This window comes from Rhinoraja longicauda, chromosome 31 (genome assembly GCF_053455715.1).
Source record: "Rhinoraja longicauda isolate Sanriku21f chromosome 31, sRhiLon1.1, whole genome shotgun sequence".
Classification (NCBI taxonomy): Eukaryota; Metazoa; Chordata; class Chondrichthyes; order Rajiformes; family Arhynchobatidae; genus Rhinoraja; species Rhinoraja longicauda.
In genome coordinates this window covers 9,804,208-9,825,610 of record NC_135983.1, presented here as the reverse complement: position 1 = coordinate 9,825,610, position 21,403 = coordinate 9,804,208, and the positions used below count along the sequence as shown (strand labels likewise).

Here is a 21,403-nt window from a genome sequence, read left to right as displayed (position 1 = left end):
GGGAGAATGATCAGCCATGATCACATTGAATGGCGGTGCTGGCTCGAAGGACCGAATGGCCTCCTCCTGCACCTATTGTCTATTGGAAGGGAGAGGGGGTAGGGAGGAGGGAAGGGGAAGAGAGGGTGCTGCACCAATGCAAGAGAGGGTTGGGCCCAACGGGTCCACCTGTTCTAGTCTCCTTTAAACTTTGCCTCTCTCACCTTAAAGCTATGTCCTCTAGTCTTTGACATTTCCACACTGGGAAAAAGGTTTTGACCATCTAGTCTAGCTATGCCTCTCAAAATGATGTAAGCTTCTATCACATATTCCATCGGCCACCGATTCTCCAGAGATTTTCCAGAGAAAACCGCACAAATGTATTAATTTCCCTCTGATTTCAGCAGAATTCTAGCGAACCTCTTCTGCACTGCATTCAAAGCCTCCACATCATTGCTGTAATGGGCAGACAGAACTGCGCACAATACTCCATGTGCTGCCTGACCAATGTTTTATAAAGCTGCAACATGAATTTCTAACTCTTATACTTAATGCCTGGATCAAAGAAGGCGAGCTGGATATTCAAACACTATTCCAGCCTACATGGTTAATTAGCACCGTATATGTACTTTGGCTAAAAACAAATGAATGCTGTAAATGCAAAATTAAAACCAAGAATTCTGGTGCAGTAAAGAACAGGAAGATTTTGACAAGGGCCATTCACCAGAAAATCCAACAACAGTCCACCTTAACGGATGTGGGTGGATACAACCATTTCCAGCCTTTAATGCCAAGAATGCAGTCATTAAAATCCGTGCTCCTCTGTGTTGAATGGACTGAGCTAAGAAATTTGCATTAGGCTGCTACAAGTGAATGGCGATAATTTTTGATGTTTTGTGCAATTCGGGAGAAAATAAAGCTGCACATGCTGTGGGCTGCAAGTTTAATGCCATGAGCTGAATCAAAGCAACTGTCTTAAACTTACCTAAGGAAACCTTGTGACATTCAGCTGCAAACGTGACCGATTTATTTCACAGATTTTAGATAAGACCCTTACAGCACCTATCTACCAGAATGCTGCCTGGATGGGTATTTAGCTGCAAAGAAAGGTTGCATAAACTCGGATTGTTTTTTCTGGAACCCCAGAGGTTGAGGGAAGACCTCATAGAAGTACATAATATTACCCAAGGCACAGATAGGGTAGAAAGACAGAACCTTTTCCCCCCAAGGTGGAACTGTCAAAGACTAGGGTGTCTAGCGTTAAGGTGAGAGGGGCAAAGTTTAAAGATGTGTGAGACGTTTGTTTTACACAGAGGGTGGTGGGTGTGTGCCTGGAATGCATTGCCATGCGTGGTGGTGAAGGCAGATACAATAGTGGTGTTTAAAAGTCCTTAAGATAGGCACATGGAATGGCAGGGAGTGTAGGGATATGGATCACATGCAAGCAGAGGTGATTAGTTTAACCTGACATCATGTTCAGCACGAACATTGTGGGCCAAAGGGCCTGTTCCTAAGCTGTTCTTTTCTATGTTCCATGTTCTATCCATATATCACTCACCAGAAACTAACATAATCCAACGTAAAATCCAAGGGTATTCATATTGAATGCATGGGATTGTGATTTAAAGCTCCCCATGTTAGAGAAAGCAATTTAATGTTTGAAATACAGTGTCATTTATCCAGTAAACATGGACACGAAGTGCAAATCAGTTCAAAGAAGAGCCCCGAACCAAAACATCACCTATCCACGTTTTCCAGAGATGCTGGCTGTCCTGCTGAGTTACCCCAGCAATTTTTGTCCTTGTTTGTAAACCCAGCACCTGCAGTTCCTTATTTCTCTCTATCCTTTACCCAGTCTCTGATGTCATAAATTCTCTAGATTGATAAACCAGTCTTGTTGTTAATTTGCAAGAACTTCTTTTGTTAAGAATACTGGAGCGAGCTGTGTGGATAATGTCAATGGTCTTATTAAAACTACTTTGTGGCCAAATATTCTGCTGAATCTGTGAGACACTTCTTGAAACAAAATCAGGATTCATTAGCTTTGTGAATATGTGGACATTAGAGTGATGTCACTGGATTTGTGGCCAGATTTTTTAGGAATCACAGCAAATTTCACTCCCAGGAATAAAAAAACTGCCAGTCTCATGCCCTTAATTACCCGCAAATCTGAGCTGTATATAATAAGTCTGGCTCTGACACCTTGCTTTGCTGGACATTTTTTTGAAGTTAACAAGGCATAATGACTGGACTATCCAGCTAAAGTGGGTATCACAAGCTGCCAAATCCTGTTAAAAACTCAACTCTTCCTGGGCAGGTCACAAGGTAGCTTGAACTTTGACTGGTTCTACCCTTTCACCACCCATCTCTATCACAACTCCACACTCACATACAGATGTTTGCTCTCCGGTCAATTTGGCTTTTTAAATGTATGCAAAGAAAGGCCTGTGTACCTATAAGGACCACTCACATTCAATTGTTGAGTAGAGTTCTCGAGCAAGTGTTCCCACTTAAAGAAACAGGCTTCTTGCTTAAACATTCAGTTTTGATTTCTGTGCCAATTGTAAGATTGAAAAAGCAATTTCCTTGGACCAATATGAAAGCCATGGACCTTACTGAATGCTCCTTGATATGGAACAATCAAGCAGTGGTCCTTCAAAGGTCATCTTAAAACTGATGTATTGTTTTTTAATTCAGCAGTTATTAACAACACTGCATCCACCTATGATTTGGAAGGAGTATCACTTGTGGCACAGTCTAATATGCAACAACCAAAATCAATTCATAGTCAAAACAAGATCTAAACTGCAGATAACTATAGCAAATTCTCTCAATAAAAATAGGAAAATGCTCAAGTAAGGAAGATAGATACATAAAAATAACATGCACAAAATCAAACACAATCAGTAACTAGCAATGCAGCTGCCCAGCTCGGTTGATGGAAGGTAGACACAAAACACTGGAGTAACTCAGTGGGACAGGCAGCATTTCCAGATGGAAGGAATGGGTGACGTTTCGGGTCAAGACCCTTCTTCAGACTTCAGTTTCTCCTGGCTACAAAAAAAACATACACACTAGTCCGTTGCCACTATCCCCTCTCCAGTTGTTCATTGCCAGCCCAAGTCTTTCTGCCCTTCCCATCCTAAATCTACTGTAGCATTCAATAAGGCTCAGAACAGTGGGTGGCCTGCTAGTATGGTCAAAGCACCAGCTACTCCGTTCCTGCACCACTCCGAAACAATGCCTCCGCTTACTCAATCTCCTTCTATGTAGACACAAGAGACTGCAGATTTTGGAATCTGGGTCACCAAACAAACTGCCGAAAAACTCAGTGGGTCGTGCAGCATCTTTTGAGTGGAAATGGAAGGTCAATATTTCGGTTTGAATCCTCACATTCGTCTCGATGCAGATTTCCTCTACAGATGTTGTTGAGCCTGTTTGATTTCTCCAGCGGATTGTTTGTTGTATCTTTGTTGTAGAGGAGATTCATTCTTTATTTGTGATCGTGCAGCAGCTACAAAGTACTGAGATAAGTCAGAGGCTAAGAGAATGGAAAGACACGTAGACACTAGCACATCAGGAAAGTTTCAGTACTTATTTTTCACTTTTATTTCCAAAATAAAATAGACAAGGATTAACATCCTCCCATACAATCAATATATAGATCTACATCCATTTTTATATCAAACATGAAGCATGACACGTTCAAAATATAGATGATTTAGTACAGATGTGTTCCTACAGAATTCAGAACTAACAAAGGATGTAGTATGTTTCTCGCACAAGTCATTTGATAACCTTTTGTTGAGATACACAAGGTTAGTGAAGGGTTGAGTGTCCCTAACAAAACTGTCCTGAAATAAGATCATCTTTTGACTTTTAAAAGATGTTTTACTTTGAATATGTTTGAATTTAGATATAATAAAGTTCAGTTTCCTGGCTTTCTGGTAAAACGTAAAATGCCTACGTTGTTGAAAATAGAGTTTTAACATTCAAGCTTACAAGTTAATAAATATTATTCAATTTTCTACCAACACCTCTGTTAATCAGTTGCAGATTATTAATTACCAAAGGTCAAGGACACTTCACTGAAGTCTCTATAAAACAGAGTAGATATATTCAACACCTGGAAAGCACTAAAAACATTCAAAAGACAATATGCCAAACTAAATCAGAAACCTGAACATGAATCTCAAAAGGTGAAAAGGTAACTCTTTACAAGTGTTTGCCTTCAATTGGTAATCCTATATTTTTACACTGTATAACCTTTCGCAAGGTAACCAGAATGGGAATCCATTATCACTTTTGGAAACCAGGTTTACACTAAAAGGATTTATACAACATGTATTTAAGGTGGGTATTATCAGAAATAAAACACTCTACTTCTTCCAGGACAGGTGCTAGTCTGCATGCATCAGATCAAAACACTGCCCAGCACAAAAATCAGGGCAGAAAATTGTGACATCGAAAAAAATTACACATCATAAATATTTCATGAGATGGGTGCACAAGATAGAAAATTGGGGAAAATTACTTAGAATTATTTCCTAATATTTCCCAAAACAACAAATCATATCTTTATAAAGTTAAGTTATGAATTTGTCACGTCACGTAAATGATGTGCGAGAAGGATTTAATTCTGACAAATTCTGCAAGGTTCACTATCTAATGTAAAACACACTTAACACCAAAGGAATGAGGATACAGTGACAACTACGACAGGTTCCATCCCAATCGCGAGGGGTATCTCGGTAGCTGCTGCTGGTGCAGTTCAGGCCTGTATCCTGTTATCTGGTCCCAACCTTTCCGACAGGTGCGAACGATCCAGCTATGCTCATCATCATCTGAAAACACAGACAGACGTTTCCTTGTGACTTTTCAGATGGAAATGGAATTTTGCCAGTAAAGTTCAGGCTGTCGCATGCTGCAATTAGATTCAAATTGACTCAATCCTTCAGTCACAAACATTTGTATTCCTGCATGTGCAATCAGGAAAGGTTCCAATAATGCACTCTTTGTTACTTTATGACTTAGAATGGGCATCATGTCAGACCCACCACCTCATTGTTGCATCAATTACATCTGCTTACTTGCATGTTTTTGTTGCACACACCATTCTGCTCAGGGTGGCCATCTACCATATTATAATGGCGGATGATAAACATATTTCAGTTTCAGCAGAGCCTGGGTAGGATAATTGCAGGAGATTTCATGGCTAATTGGAATCACTGCAGCTGCAACCTCTTCAGTGGTAACCCATGAACAAGATGAACTGGCCCATTGTTGTGAACAAGGCTTAAATCCTTCCCTGATTGTTCATAATTGGCGACGATGGCCTTAACAGCCACTTGACTAGCCTTTTCACACTCTACCTGGCTATGTGGCCACCACATTAAATCCCAGATGCCCAGGCTGAGTCCTGCCAGCTGCATGGGAACTATCTACTTTCTCTTATTCTCTCTCACCCTGTGACACTAGGTCAAACTTAAGAAACACATTTTATCACTTTTTAAAGCGCAATTAATGCTTGTGGCTTCATTTGTACCAGCTACCAGCCAACTATAATTATCGTTGAGCTTAACTGCAATTGTTTGTGGATGATAATTAAAGCTTAAATACAATTGCTCTGCATCTTCTCACCTTTTATATAATTTACTCTTTAGATAGCAGCTACATTTTCCCTTTTTAACATAATCCAACTCTGTAATCAACTGGAAATTGTTATTTGGCTAGTAGTTTATCATTGGTAGAATCACAATCTTACCATTTTCACCTTGCAAGGAATAGATTATTCAATATTTTAATACATTTTTTCCAATATTAGCAGCAGGCAAATATTTTTTATGTAATCATTTTAGACATATTGTGTTTTTGAAATTTACAACATTGTCAAATTTGATCTTTGTGATGTATAAGTTTCCTAAAACAATGTTTGACAGCAAAAAAAAGCACAAAGCAGATAGTTATATTTTCAAGTTAAGAGTGTTTAACTGTCATATGTACCAGCAAAGAAACAGCAAAATTCTTACTTGCTGCAACTTTCCAGGCCCATTAAAGCAATAACAAAAATAGATATGCAATAGTCAAATAATACAATAAATCAATAATCAGTAATACCAGATAACCCAACCATGATGGTGCAAAAAACCCCCAAAGTCCGTTGTGCAACCGAAATAAAGTCTATTGTGAGTCATAAATGCTGAGATTGCAGTTAGTGTTGTGCAGTGTTCAAGAAGCTGATGTGAGCCTATGATGATATGAGCTGTCTTTGTGAGACAGTGTTCCCTGTAGGTTTCTACAATTTTGGGGAGGTTCATACCCGTTATAGACTGGGCAATGTCTTTCTGCAGCCTCCTTCTTTCCTGAGCATTCAAGTTACCGAACCAAGCCATAATGCAACCTGTCAGTATGCTCTCTACAGTACATCTGTAGCAATTTGATAGAGTATTAGTTGACATGACGAATCTCCGCAAACCTCCAAGGAAGTAGAAGTGTTGATGAGATCTCTTTGTGATTGCATCGATGTGCTGGCCCCAGATCAAATCTTCAGAGATATGCACGGCCAGGAACCTGAAGCTGGTGACTCTCTCCACTGTCATCCCATTGATGGAAACTGGTTCATGGAACCCCGGCTCTCCCGTCCTGACGTCAACAATCAGCTCCTTGGGATTTTGTTAACGTTGAGAGCAAGGCTGTTGTTCTTGCATTATCAATCTTCCTCCTGTATTCACTCATCATTACCCATTATTTGTCCAACAATGTTGGCATTGTCTGCGAATTTAAGGATAGTGTTGGAGTTTTGAATTAAACTTAAGGATAGAGTTGGAGTGTTGAATTTAAGGGTAGTGTTGGAGTTGTGTCTGGCTGCACAGTCATGGGTACGGAGAGATTTTGTATGACATTCTGTTGAAGTTTATTTACAGGGGTATACCTGTACAAAATCCTAATGTTTGGGTCCAATGGTTCATTTTCATGTCTAGTGAATTGAGTGATAAAGTATGATTTTATGTTCATGCCTACTTTTCTTTCTTACACTATTGACAGGTATAAAGTACACCCACTGGTATGAAAGCAAAATAAGATTGCAGCTACTGGAAATCTGAAATAAAAACAAAAAATGTAGGAAACACACAGCAGATCAGGCAGCATCGATCTGAAGAGAAACGGTGAAAATATTTCAGGTTGGTGACCCATCATTAGAATTGGGCAAGAGATAAAAATGAGAATTTTAAGTTGCAGAAAGGGTGGCGAAGATTAGATTGGTCAAAGGGAGTATTTGTGGCCAGGTAAATGGGGTTAATGTGATATTTAGAGGGAGACTAGACCAAGTGGACTCGTTGGGCCCAAACCTCTCCTGCATTGGTGCAGTACCCCCTCACCCCCTCCTCCCCCCCTCCCATTATGGAAACCCCATTATGGATGGAGAAAACAGTGGAAAATTTAAAATTGAGACTGGAAGGCTGCTACATGCCCAGATAGAAGATGGGATGTTTTTTGTCAAGCTCACGTTGGGCCTCATTGTAACATGACAGATAAAGCATCGCAGCAAGCAACAGAAAGTTCAAGGTCACTCCTGCAGGATGAACACTGGTGCTCCGCAAAGCGATGACTCAATTTGTGTTTCGTTTCTACGAAGCAGAATGACCACACTGTGAATATCAAATGAAATATAATAGATTGAAAGAAGTACAGGTGGACACTGCTTCACCGAGAAAAAACAGTTGGGGGTTCCTAGATGGCGAGAGAAGAATGAGATGAAAGGAGTTACATTACTTGCAGTTGCAATAGCTTGAGACAGAATCTTCAGAGAGGACTGGTTGATGGGGGGGGGGGGGGGGGGGGGGCGGTAGGATGGAACGTGAACAACGGGAAAAATTCTCTTCTTGCTCTATCCAGGAGGAGAGAGGGTGTGAGCGGAGGTGACAGCAACGGATGAGAGGTGTTGAGGGCTCTGTCCACTTTGGTAAAGGGGAAGATGTGGTTGAGGAAGAAAGAAGACATTTCAGAGAAACCTGTGTAGAAGGTTTCATTAGTGGAGGAAATACAAGGGAGGTGGAGGGCCTGTAACAATGGAATGGAATTCTTGAGGAGCCAGGGTGAGAATAAATAGTTGAAAGAGTTAAGGAGGACCGTAGGCATGTATTGGATGTTTGTAGGTAGCCTATCCCTAGATGAGAAAATACCCATTGGCATTTATTGCAATATATTACATGGATATTTTGTTTTCCATTCCTCTGTCTGATCACTTCTGGAAGTTGCAGTAAACTGTTCGCAATCTTAACATGAAACATGACTCAAAGTTGACCTAGCTCTTGGTCATATATAATGCTAATGCTGTGAATGGTGTCTGGACCTTTACCAAGCTGTCTCCTATCCTCTCTATAACATTGCCTATTTCCTTCTCAGCATCAGCTTTTCTGTGACCTTGTTACGTCCAGACTTAGAAATTCCAATCCGCTCCTTACCATTGTTCTTCGATCAAATGGCTTCAGAAACCATTGGCTCATTCTAAGAAATGTTGACTTGCCGTAACTTGTACCAATTCCTGTTCACACACGCTCACCTACATTGGTTACCAATACAACAATACAATATATATTTGTTCCTTGTTAACAAATATCCCAATGGTTCACTTTCCAATCATTGTTCCATCTCTTAGCTAACTTATTATGCTGTCTACATTCTTGCCTCTTGTGCATTCTCCATTTTTGTTGTTTCATCGTGGATCAGTATTCTTTCTGTTGCTGAGACCTCAAGAACTGGTATTCCACTTCTAAACTTCTCTGACATTTTTTGAAGGACAATTAGTGACAATCACTTGTCCTTTGCCAGTGATGGCCATATTTCATGAAAGCATTAAGTAGAGTTATATGCAAACTTCCCTGTCCCAACCCTCGTCCTTATTTTATTCCTTAACATGGGGAGGGAAGATACCTGCTTCCTTCAGAATGGAGCAGAGAATCAGTCTTATGGAGGGTTCGAACTTGAAACGTGGCTTATCCATTCCCTCCACAGATGCTGCCTGACCTGCTGAATTACTCCAGCAATGTGTGTTTTGCACCTTATTTTTTCACTTACATTTAAAGTAGTAGACAACATCTTAAAAAAGGTGAGAAACTAGAGTTCATTTTTGGTAGATATGCAAAGTCATTTCTTTATCTGTGAACAGCAATCTGTAGTGCCAAAAAAGCAGCAGCTTTACACCCTGTTTATCAGTGAAACAACACCAGTCTCTACAGAGCAGACGGGTTAAAGGTCGAGGAACCTGTGCATCCTTTAAAACCACTCCCTGACCAAAGAGAGACGGCAGCATTTTATGCTAACCTGTTTGGTCTTTGGAGTTGAGCAGAGAGTTTCCTGAATGTTTCCTACCATCTGCTTCTGTGAGCTCCAAGCTGTAGCCAGAAGCCTTGGTGTTTCCTGTCGCTCCACACAGAAGGAGCTTGAGGTCTGTCTCTTTTATCCCACCCTTCTTCCTCGGTTCCTCTTGCCCACAGCTGTTCATGTACTCTTCCTCTACAGTGCTGGCCTTCTGGCCCATACTATCTCTCTCAAGGGAACACAGTTCCTCTGCATGTTGGACATCAACTGCCTCACAATTGTGTTTGCATTTTCCCCGAAGGAAGGTTGCGGCAGTATATCTTTTTGAAAACGCCCTGGCTCTGGGTTTGACTTTTATACAAAGCAGCTTGACGTACAAAATGAAAGCAATCAATCCTGCGCAGGCAACAGTAGAATAAAGCATGAACTTTTGTAGATGAAAGCAAATGTCACAGAAAAAAATTTGCATGTTAAAAGACCAAAATATTGATTCATATTTAAACCACAAACTCTGACTGAGCTCAAAGTAAGCCGTGATTAAACTCCGCAGTACGGTTCATTAGACTTATGAGGTTGCTTCCATTTAAAAATATAATTAGATACACTTCAATATTCTTTTGCATGTAGTCATATTGGGATTGCAATGAATCGTGCAAAACTTACTACTATTCCAAAAACACGCGATGGAACATGAAGAGACAAGAAACAAAGTTACAAGTCAGAACACATGTGATGGAAATTTAGTTTTTTTAAAAATAATGATTTCCAGAGTACTGTATTGATAAAGGTAGGAAACAATAGGCCACAGCACGCTGGACGTGTTCCCATGAAACTTACCCGCATTACGAAGAAATTCATTATTGTAATCAGTGATGACCCTTGTTCTTGGGTTGTAGAAGCCATCACCACAGTCATAACAACCTGCTGGTATTGTTCTTGGAGGATCTCGGTTTGTCAACTGGGATCGACCTAAGCCAAGTAAAGAAACATCAACAGATTACCACACCTTCTGTCGCATGTAGCGTTCCGCATTGTAGATGACTGCATTAATAGTGAATTCTGCATTCAGTATTAATGCAGTCATCTCACTCTGAGAATAAAAGTTGACAGGTTTATGAGAATTTTTACTCAGCCTTAAATAGAGTGTTCATTCCTTATACAGTAGGCTTTGTTTTGGTCTAATAACTACACAGAGCATGATACAGATAGATTGATGTGACTGAGCATGTAAAATTTATCATATAGTTAAAATAATATTATTGTTAAACACATGGATGTACTTATGTCACTCATTATTTGCTGTGTGCAATGTAAACATGTATTTTTGATGTTTTCTTATCACATACCTGCTGGTTTCAATCCATTACATATTTCTGTATAAAAGCGCCTGTCATAACCATCACAGTAGTTCCAGTCTTCTTCATATTCCAAGCCATCTGCAAATATGTAGATACCCTGAAAAGCAAGTGTAGTCAATGAACAGTTTCAGAAATTATGTAGAAGTACTGCACTGTTGATAAGATGAATGGTAATGAAAATAAATGGTAAGGCGGCATGGTGGCGCAGCGGTAGAGTTGCTGCCTCACAGCAAATGCAGCGCCAGAGACTCAGGTTCGATCCTGACTACGGGCGTCGTCTGTACGGAGTTTGTACGTTCTCCCCGTGACCTGCGTGGGTTTTCTCCGAAATCTTCAGTTTCCTCCCACACTCCAAAGACGTGCAGATTTGTAGGTTCATTGACTGGGTAAATGTAAAAATTGTCCCTAGTGTGTGTAGGATAGTGTTAATGTGCGGGGATCGCTGGGCGGCGCGGACTCGGTGCGTCGAAGGGCCTGTTTCCGCGCTGTATCTCTAAATCTAAAAATCTAACTCAGAAGACATTCTGACAGACAGTGTGAGTGGGTGGGATCACTGACCACACAAATAAATTATATTAAAGACTAAATCATTCCTATTGTTTTCCATATAATATTCAAATCAAACCTTTACTACAGCTCCAGAGTCCCAGGTGGCCACATATTTGCTTCCATTGGGAAAATATAAGGTTCCATGGCCGTGAAACATGCCATCTCGCATTTCACCCTCGTATCTTGTTTCTGTTGGGAGAGTATACTCCCCATATCCTTCCATCCTGAGAGAAAACAGAAAAACAAGAGGGAGAAAAGAGCAAAAGGAAAAACAAATTAAAAGAAAAGCTTCATTGTTACTGGCTGATTGTTCCCAATGACAGTAAGTGAATGTGATGGAATATAATCAAGGGTTTCCTTCCAACGTGACATTGCTTTTTTCATAGAATCATTCAAATTTCAACAATTCTCTGTAAAGTTATTCTAAAATAGATTGGGTATTTTTCTTTCGGTTAATTTCACCATAAGATCTCATGCAGATTCCAAAGGAGTTTGAAGCAGCTCAATAAAACTGGTATTGTAGGTAAGTAATTTTTTTTCCTTCGTAAATGAGGTCAATTTCAACCCTGCTCGCCTGATAGATGCCAGGAGGGTGGGCAATTAAAATCCACTGATGTCATTGGAGCTTGATTACTTTTTTAATGGATCTGAGCAGGAAGTTACTATGATTTCCCACCAGGTCAACTTTAGGCAGAAGAGGAGTGGAAACAGAAGAGGCCTTATAAGACAAGCTTTGTTAATTTTTCTCTGTGAAGCTAGGAGAAACAGGAATGGTCCTCTGGGTCTCACAAGGAATCCCAAAACCACAATTTCCCTGGACACCATGTTCCCCAGTTTCCTGATCGCAAAAATCACCACCACTTGGAGAAACCAGGCAAGTACACTCATTCTAATACTACCACACTACAAAAAAACTGTCTGAATCTACTCATGCTAGCAGTCAGTTGCAGGTGGAGTGGCAAGGTAGATATTATTGAGGCCTCCGTTAGCATTGTCCTGAAACAATATAACTGAAACAAATATCTGGGACTTCCAACCAATCCCATTCACAGCTGAAATCCTCTTTCCCCTGGCCAATTTATCCTCTCCTTTCCCCTTATGCCAAATTAATGGATTGGGAATCTTAGAGACATAGCATGGAAACAAGGCTGGACTAATGTAGCAATACACTAAGTGCTGGAGCAAACTCAGCAGATCAGGCAGCATCTATGCAAGGAAATGGATTGGTAATGTTTTGGGTTGAGACCCTTCTTCTGACTAAACTCTCCATTTTCCTCTAGAGATGCTGCCTGACCCGCTGAGTTACTCCACCATTTTGTGATACCATTCATGATGTATATCGTAGACTCATGAATTCTCTCAAAATGTATGACTTCATATTTCTCGGCTCAATTCACATTGATATCACCCCATGCCAGCAGGTACGCAATCACACTTTCAACAAATCCTGCTAACCTGTCCGTAACAGCTTCAAGATTCCTATGTTGCATTAATGCAATGCCTGCATTGATTCTACTGCTTGAGGCAGCACAGCACAAAACTGCCACAAAATTTGCTCTTATTTCTTAAAATCGAACGACGACTAGAGATGTCAGGAGGGTATAATGAAAAACATGCAGTGCTGAAGAGGGAGCTGCTGTCCAAAGTTGTGGTGAAGCCACTGATTTTCATTTTCCAAGTCTGCTCTATCTTCATTAAGAGCTCCAATGTTAGTCTCACCTGAGAAACTTCAAGTTGTGTTCTGCCCTCACAGCATTGCCAGCCTCAAGTTTGTGAGTAGAAATTTTCATCTGCGATAACATTATTGCACTTTGGACCCATTCTGTTGATAGGCTCTGTTGTAATCCCACTATTACCAAAATACTTTGTGAATTAGTGGAAATTTAAAATGGTTTCTCTCAAGGCCGAAAAGGCCGAAAAAGGCCGAAAAGGCCTGTTTCCGGCTGTATATATATGATATGATATGATATGATAAGGCCAATATATGGTGGTAAATCTCACAATGACTACTCTGTGTTGGATGTCATTTCTATTTAATATTGTAATCTATTGAAATAGGCACAGAAGATAAATTAAAACTAATCAAAGGGGGTACAAGATTAGGTGATACTGGCATTAGGGGATTCTGCCTGTGGAGCAACATGATTTTTGTAGCTTTTGGTGGTGCTGTGGCAATGCAGACCTACAGTTTGTATTTTGGATGCTTTTATAGTTCAGTCAGGTCATGGATTGAAAATGAAAAAAAGAATACTTCAGGAAGGGAAGAAGTGATATGTGTTGACAAATCCTTGCTGTCTCCAGCCCAATCAGGAAGCAAGACATTTGAAGGATGGGTTAACTGATCAACAGCACGATTGTCAAAGTCATGTTATGTTGTTCAACAGCGTAAGTTCAACAGGAGGAATCTGCACCAATTTGAAATTGTTGTGAGCTTTGTCACAGATTTGGGACAGGTTGCTGAACTCTGCTGTCTGGTACAGACTTGTGAGGAAAATGATCATGAAGATAGTAGACATACATTCAATGTGGATAACTAGCTCCAATGCATGCTCTACATATCAAGTGACAATTTAGAAGTTAAGAAAGATCTTTGCTTTTTGAGTTTCTTTATAGACCATGGAAGCAACTCTGGCAGTGCTGAATTTGGAAGGAAGGGAATCAAGTATCTATGAATGGCTGCACCCCACTCAACCTCAAACGGTGAGCTTGTCTAGTGATAAGTGGCTTGTGAAAGGGCAGCATTGTGGTTCAGCAGTTTGTGTAGGTGCCTCACAGTTCATGGAGGCAGAGCATTCTGCAGGTGTCCCACAATTCATGGTGGTGTAGCAGTTTGGGGTATAGCAGAATGTGTGGGTGCCTCACAGTTCACGGTGGTATAGCATTCTGTAGCTGTCCCACAGTTCACGGTTGTATAGGTGCCTCACATTCCAGGAACTCAGATTCAATCCTGACCTTGAATGCCAAATGTGTGGAGCTTGAACTTTCTCTCCATGACAGTGTGGGTTTTTGCTGAGTTTCCTCCTGCATCTCAAGGATGTGCTAGCAGGCTAATTGCTTTCTGTGAATTACTCTTGGTGTCGGTAGGTGGCAGATGAATCAAAGGGGAATTGGGACAAAAATTATATGTTTCTTATTACCCTGCCAGAAAACACCGCCCACCCACCAGAGGTACTACAAGTGGGAAGACATGTCAGGATGCATTTAGATCTGGAAAAGCCAGAGCCTAGTGCTACTATGTGTTCCAAACAGGCAAAGTAGCAAAGCAGGTTAGCGGTGATCAAGAACACACATCAGCATATTTATTTTCTTAGACGTCTGAGAGGATTTAGCATGCCACAAGGATTCTCTCATACCTCTACAGTTGCGCTATAGAAAGTAATGCATCTCAGTCTAGCATGGCAACTCCACTGCTCTTGACCGCCTGAACCTGTAGACAATGGTGAATGTAATCCAGTCATCACAGGCTCGTCACTTCCATTCATCTAGTCCAACGTCACGGTACGTTGCATCAGGAAGGCTGCAAGTATCATCAAGGATGCCCGCCAAACTGACTTTTCCTTTTTGTTCTTTCTTCTGGGAGAAGGTAGAGGGCCTGAAAGCCTGGTATCCAAATTTAAGAACAGCTTCTTCCCCACTGCAGTAAGACTCCTGCACCAATCACCTTTTTTCCACTTCCATCCCAGAGATGGGAGGGCAGCACAGTAGCACAGCAGTAGAGGTGCTGCCTTACTACGCCAGTGATCTGGGTTCGATCCTGACTATGGGTGCTTTGTGTACAGAGTTTGTATGTTCTCACTGTGACCACATCAGTTTTCTCTGGGTGCTCCGGTTTCCTCCCACATTCGAAAGACGTCTAGGTTTATAGATTAATTGCTTCGGTAAAAATTGCAAATTGTCCCTTGTGTGTAGGATATTTCTAATTTACGGGGCGATCGCTAGATGGCACGACCTCAGTGGGCCGAAGGCCTATTTCTCTAAAGTCTAAAGTTGCTGCCACATACCCTACCTCTATCTCATTTGGTTATTGTTATTACGGTTTAGGTTTTTTTGCACTTCTTCATATTGCAGTACAAATCTTTGCATCATTCTGCTACCATTGTATTTCTTGTTGTATTTATCATTACCATGTATACTGTTTATTCCATGTGCTTTATGTGAGCAAGGAATTTCATTGCAACCTGTTATAAACTAATAGAATCTGATTCTGAACATTGGCAGCGCAATCTCAGTGATCCTTTTCATTTTGTTCCTTTGATCTTTCCTTTCTCTCCTCTCGGCTTCCAATTTGAAATTGAATTCTAGCTTGTGACAGGCGTTTCTGGGTTCAGACACTGCATGCTATTCATCAGCTCTTCAATAAGATCTGTTAGAAATCTGCATGGTTGCATTTCCCCATTCATACAAATCCTGGTCATCCTGTAGAGGGAGCAGTGGTTTTTAGATGGTTGGCTGACAGGAACCCCCAGCTCACAAACATACAGAAAGTGCAGGGCTGGCTGAGGAGGGACAAGTGGTGTTCATTGCCACCAAATATAATATCAATAAATAGGCAAATAATGGCTGCAAATATACCTTTGCTTACCACCAGAAACACTGAAGGGCTCTGACATTTACCCGGCATACATAATCTTTCTAAATGATTATTTTTTAGAGCAATTATTCCTAAATAAAATAATGACCTTATTAAAAGATTGCTTCCACTCCATTCTGATATGTTAGGTTTCATAAATCATTGAATAAAGCATAGGATGGAGTAGGTAAACATTGTCATTTCCCAGAAAGAGGATTTGGAATGATCTATTAGCCTTCAATATTGTGCAGTTAATACAAATTATTTGCACTTGTCGAGGCAGCACAATCTAGGGGATCGGATGAAAAAAATCAAGAAAATAGAGATCCGAACAGAACTATTCCACGCAAAGTCCAAGATATATCTGGATCAGTTGCCAGGGAGGTCTCTGAAGAAAAAAATGCAAGTGAATGGAAAGGCCATCTGGATTTGTTCATGCCCTTTATATTCTCCAGCAGAGAAAAGTTGATGTAAACAGAATTTATCGTCAGTAGATGTCTCTGGTACAGTTGGGAAAGTAGAATTTATTCTCGAGCAGCTTTAGTGGTGCAAATAACATCCATATTTCTCATTCAGCAAAGCATAAAAATATCTAGATTTATCTTGCTCTTGAATTATGTTAAAAGGGGAAGTCGCTGAGAGAGATCCAGCTTCAAAGCTGCACATTTGAATCACTTTGCGAATCATTAAGCCTGGAAAAAAAACAAGTGCTTCTAGTTTTTATTAAAACAGGAATTTCAGGCCCCTAGTGGCAGCAGTGGGATATTGCAGTAATAAGGTTTAATGCAACCACGCAGCTCAACAGTGACAGTCCATAGCAGATAAGAAATCCACCAATAAAAATGCCCAAGAAGGTAGAAAGTAAATGTTTTTAAAATCCAAGAGCAATACTTAGGACTGCAATAAATTCTCTGTAATCAAGCTGCTTCATAAATAACTTTTTATTTTAAGATATAATCCAAATGTCATGAAATGCTGCAGGCTCACTTTCAGCTTTGTGTATTGTTTATATAATCCAGTGATTTCTCATTTGGTGCACTGAGATTGAGTTCTGCTATATTATGAAAGTAGTTGTTTACACAACTCATTTCAATTTCAATTTAAATTCTATTTCCAATACTTAGCATTCATATATATCATAATTTTATGAAACACAATCAAGCTTTTCAGTGCACTCATTTATACTAAAGAACTTTGAACATAGAACAGTACAGCACAGGAATAGGCCCTTCAGCCCACAATGTTTGTGCCGACCATGATGCCAAGTTAAACTGCCTGTACATGATTCATGTCCATCCAATCCCTGCATATCCATGTGCCTATCCAAAAACATTTTAAATGCCACTACCATATCCACCACTACCACCCGGTAGCATATTCCAGCCACCCACCACCCTCTGGGTAAAAGACTTGCTCCACACATCTCCTTTAAACTTTGGTCCCCTCACCTTAAAGGTATGCCCACCAGTCTTTGACATTTCCAACCCAGGAAAAAAGGTTCTGACTGTCTACGCTATCTATGCCTCTCACAATTTTATACAGGCACTCCCCGACTTACAGAAGGGTTATGTTCTATAAACCCTTATGCAACTCAGATTTTACACCAGTTGGAATCACCTTAAAACTAGGTAGAAACAAGGAGCTGCAGATGCTGGTTAATACACACAATGATACAAAGTGCTGGAATAACTCAGCAGGTCAGGCAGTATCTCTGGAGAACATGGATAGCTGACGTTTCAGATTGGGACCCTTCTTCACACTGATTCAGTTACTTGTTGAATTACTCCAGCACTTTGTGTTGTTTCACTGTTAAACAAGGTACTGATGCCACTGGTCTGCACCTGAGAGTCCTCTTCATTATCTGCCGCACCATCCGGTTGACATGGCTATTGCTGTGGCTCATGTTGTAGCCCCTGGCCGACAGCACTTTTCTTAGGCTGCCACCACTGACAGGACATACATGGGACTCTCTCCCTTCTCACCAGCTGCCACTTCTTCCTGTCAGCCGTCATTCTGTCCACTCCGCCGCTCCCCCCTCCTCCGCCGCCTCCTACTCCTTCTCTTTGGAGTCACCGATATCTTCCACCTTGCTTCTTCCTCCTTAGAGGAGGTGGTGGCAGTGAAGGCGGAAGCAGCAAGATGGACAAAGTGACGGCTGACAGGGAGAAGTGGCAGCTGGTGAGAGGGAGAGGGAGCCCCATGGTGACCGAGTGCATGCTGTCAGTGGTGGCGGCCTGAAGCACTGTCAGCCAGCGGCTACAATGTGAGCCGCAACAACAGCCGCGTCAATTGGACAGTGTGGCTGCTGGTAAAGAAGAGCTCACTGGTGCACCTTGTAGAAGATGTCGGCGACTCAGTTGCTCTCCACCGCCTCACGCCTTTCCAGTGTCACACCAACAGTGGCCCAAACTGGAAGAGTAGCGAGCCTGGACGATGCTTTTACATCTATGAAGCCATCCTCATGCTGCTAAAATTGTGTTTCTCACTTTTATTAAACCATTGGATCATCACAAAACCCATCCACCCACCTCTAGAAGCATGCTGGGTCCCGACTTAATGGCTGCAAAGCATCCAAAGCCCACGACATTGCAAGCCCAGGCTTGGCTGAACTCGCCCATCCTCCATCCAATTGCAATTTAAAATTTCCGATTCAAAGTAGAGTTGCTAAGGAAAAAGTTTCAGGAAGAATCAGTTGTTTCTCCATTTAGATAACACAGGACTGCAATAACACAGGTCTTTCAGGAAACAGGCCCATCGGTTGTGAATCGTTTACATAAATGCGAATTTACATAAGTCACCTACTACGTAAGTTGCAGAGTGCTTGCATACTATAATCTATCTCATCTTCCCTAAGAGGAAACGAGATGAGTACCACAGAGAAAGGGATAGGATACACTGATGTAGTGGATGAAAGGAGTGGGTAGAGCATAAAAAAAGCACATCAGTTCAGTTGAATGGCTCATTCCTGTCCCTGTGTAATAACAATATATATTGTAACTAATAGCATAGAGTGAAACAGCATGAGAAGTTCTGAAGTATCAGATACAGCAGAATCTGTGTTCTGAGAGTGAACGTTAGCACTGACTGTAGTAAAAAGATGTTCAACAGCTGAAATAACTTCCGAAAAAGGGCCATTCCCTCTCTCCTAGATGCTGCCTGACCTGCTGAGTTACTCCAGCATTTTGTGATACCTCCGAAAAAGGGCTGTGAGGCAAGCACAATTCATTCAACAAATATTTTTATTAGAAAATGGTACAACAGGTAATTTGGATAGATGAACACAGAGCGCCCATCATCAGCTGAACCTAATTTGTGCACATTTATTTCACTGCTGAATGTATAGAAAAAAAGAACATGGCTTGGTGTAGGAGTGAAAATATTATTATTGGCTTATTCATTCTGTGCCATACAGTTTTTATATACACATTACAGTTCCAGTAAATAAAAATTAATAATCCTTACAGAAAAAATGTGTTCAAAATATTTAGATTTGTTCAGGATGGTGGAGAGGGTATTGATGAACAAGTTGCAAAATAACACTGTGTTGTGATTTGTGGAGGTGCTAAGGAGCTTATGGCTATAAAGAATGGATGACAGAATTAAATTTAGTATTAAAAACTTCAACTTTGACACTTCTCAAAAAGACACTGCAACATGGTAAGCCTCCGAAAGAGGAAAGTGGCTGTGGGTGAATATTTTCACTTCCCAACCTACATTCAGAGGTTTTCTGCTTGCTATCTTCTTGGAGAAGATCAGGGAGATCTCTGAGATGCAAAGAGGTTTTGCTGCAATTGCAACAATTAGAATACCAATCTAATCTTTGGTTAAATTGCAACTTTAGTTTTGTATGCAGTTATGGTCTCCTTATACGAGGAAATATGTTCTCTCACAATGGGGTGGGTACAGCAAAGGTTCATCAGATTGATTTCTAGGATTACAAGACCAACATACAGATTGAGATGGGGTCAATTGGGCACATAGGTTTGAATAAGGGTGCTGACCAGAAACGTCACCACTCCCATGTTCTCCAGAGATACTGCCTGATCCGCTGGGTCTATTTCATGTTGCATGACTCTAAGGACTTGTGGTTTCAATCTAAGGATGGAGCTAAGCCACATCTAAGATGGATAGAAAATTTTTCACCTAGAATGTGGTGCACCTCGAGAATTCTCCACCACAAAAAGGAGTTTGAGCCAAGTTATATTCAAGAAGTGCAGCACAGTGGCCAGCAGTAGAGTTGCTGCCTTGCAGTGCCAGAGCCCCGGGTCTATGAGTGCTGTCTGTACGGAGTTTGACTGTTCTCCCTGTGACCACTTGGATTTTCTCCCAATGCTCCGGTTTCCTCCCACACTCCAAAGACGTGCAGGATTTGGTTTAATTGGCTTCTGTAAATTGTCCCTGGTGTGTCTGATAGAACCACTGTCCAGAGATGATCGCTGTTCGGTACGGAGTCGGTGGGCTGAAGGGCCTGTTTTCATGCGAAGGAGTTGGGATATTTTCCCTCCGGCTAGAGATATCAAAGGCTTTGAGGAAAAATTTGGAAAAGGGATGATCTGATGGTCTGTTCCTGCTCTTATTTTCTCAGTTTCTATAAGAAGTGTTGGTTAAAGAAAGCCGTACAAGAAATTTAAGAAATTTAAAGAAATCTGAGGCTAATTTTACATTCCAATGTGCATTCTACACAATTTTAGGCTCTCTTGAAATGTAGCAAGTTTTAAAATGGGAGGAAGCAGAGCAGAGGATCTGCACACGGGAAGGTCCCACAAACACCAATGTATAACGTCATGAGGGATTGAGGGGAATCATTATTGCCCAAGACACTGAGGATAACTCCCCGATAGTTGTCCAAACAGACCTGGGACCAAGGGACTGGATGAGGCTACAGTGCGGTGATCCCTCTGCACTGCGCACCCGACAGCGGGGCGCTCCCTCGTTACCGCCCCAACAACACAGCGCTCCCTCAGCATCGCTGACTGGACAGCGGGGCGCTCCCTCGTTACTGTTCCAACCCTCAGCTCCATCGCTGTCTAGACTGCGCGGTGCACCCTCAGCACTGCATCGACATTGCCGCGCTCCCCTGGCATTGACGACAGCGCGGCCCTCCCCGGCTCGGGGCTCCTCTGACAGCGTGACGCTCCTTCACAAACACCCATCCCTCAGCGCACAGCGCTCCCTCAGCAGTGAGTGCCCGGAATGGGGGGTTGACTTCTCCACCGCCGGCCAATCCTCAGCGGTGGATCTCCCTCCACACGAGGCACCGCTGAGGGAGCGCCGCGCTGTCATGAACGGCTAAGGGAGCGCCGCGAGAAGGACGACAGCGCGGCGTTCCCTCGCTAACGCACGGTTGGGCGGCGATCCCCCGGTCGCCAGCCCGTGCCCAGACCACTACCTGCCATTGTGGTAGTCCCCTACGTAGCTGCTGCCCGTGTACTCCATGATGGCGCCGCCTTCTCCCCCGCACCGCCGCCGCCCGCCGCCACAACAATGTTACCATGGCAACCACCGTTGGCGCGTGTTTGACCCCTAACAGCCAAAAAACTTTAAAAACCCCAACTCTTCGTTTACACACCCAACAGCATTTAATATGGGAAATGGAAGCTGAAGGCGGAATTTAAAACAAATCTAC

General features: G+C 41.8%; 1 protein-coding gene across 2 annotated transcripts; it reads right to left on the bottom strand.

Annotated features, from left to right (window-relative positions):
• Positions 1-3,589: 3,589 nt before the first annotated feature.
• morn5 (MORN repeat containing 5) lies at positions 3,590-21,261 on the bottom strand. 2 transcript variants are annotated; one of them, XM_078426002.1, is made up of 6 exons: positions 21,167-21,252; positions 18,306-18,441; positions 11,284-11,431; positions 10,647-10,755; positions 10,138-10,269; positions 3,590-4,823 (listed from the first exon to the last, which is right to left on the bottom strand). In XM_078426002.1, exons 3-6 carry the CDS (start codon positions 11,428-11,430, stop codon positions 4,693-4,695), a joined length of 519 nt encoding a protein of 172 aa, XP_078282128.1. In that variant the 5' UTR covers position 11,431; positions 18,306-18,441; positions 21,167-21,252; the 3' UTR covers positions 3,590-4,692. The 2 variants fall into 2 exon arrangements, with proteins under 2 accessions (XP_078282128.1, XP_078282127.1); XM_078426001.1 differs by lacking the exon at positions 18,306-18,441 and having other exon boundaries at positions 21,167-21,261.
• Positions 21,262-21,403: the final 142 nt, after the last annotated feature.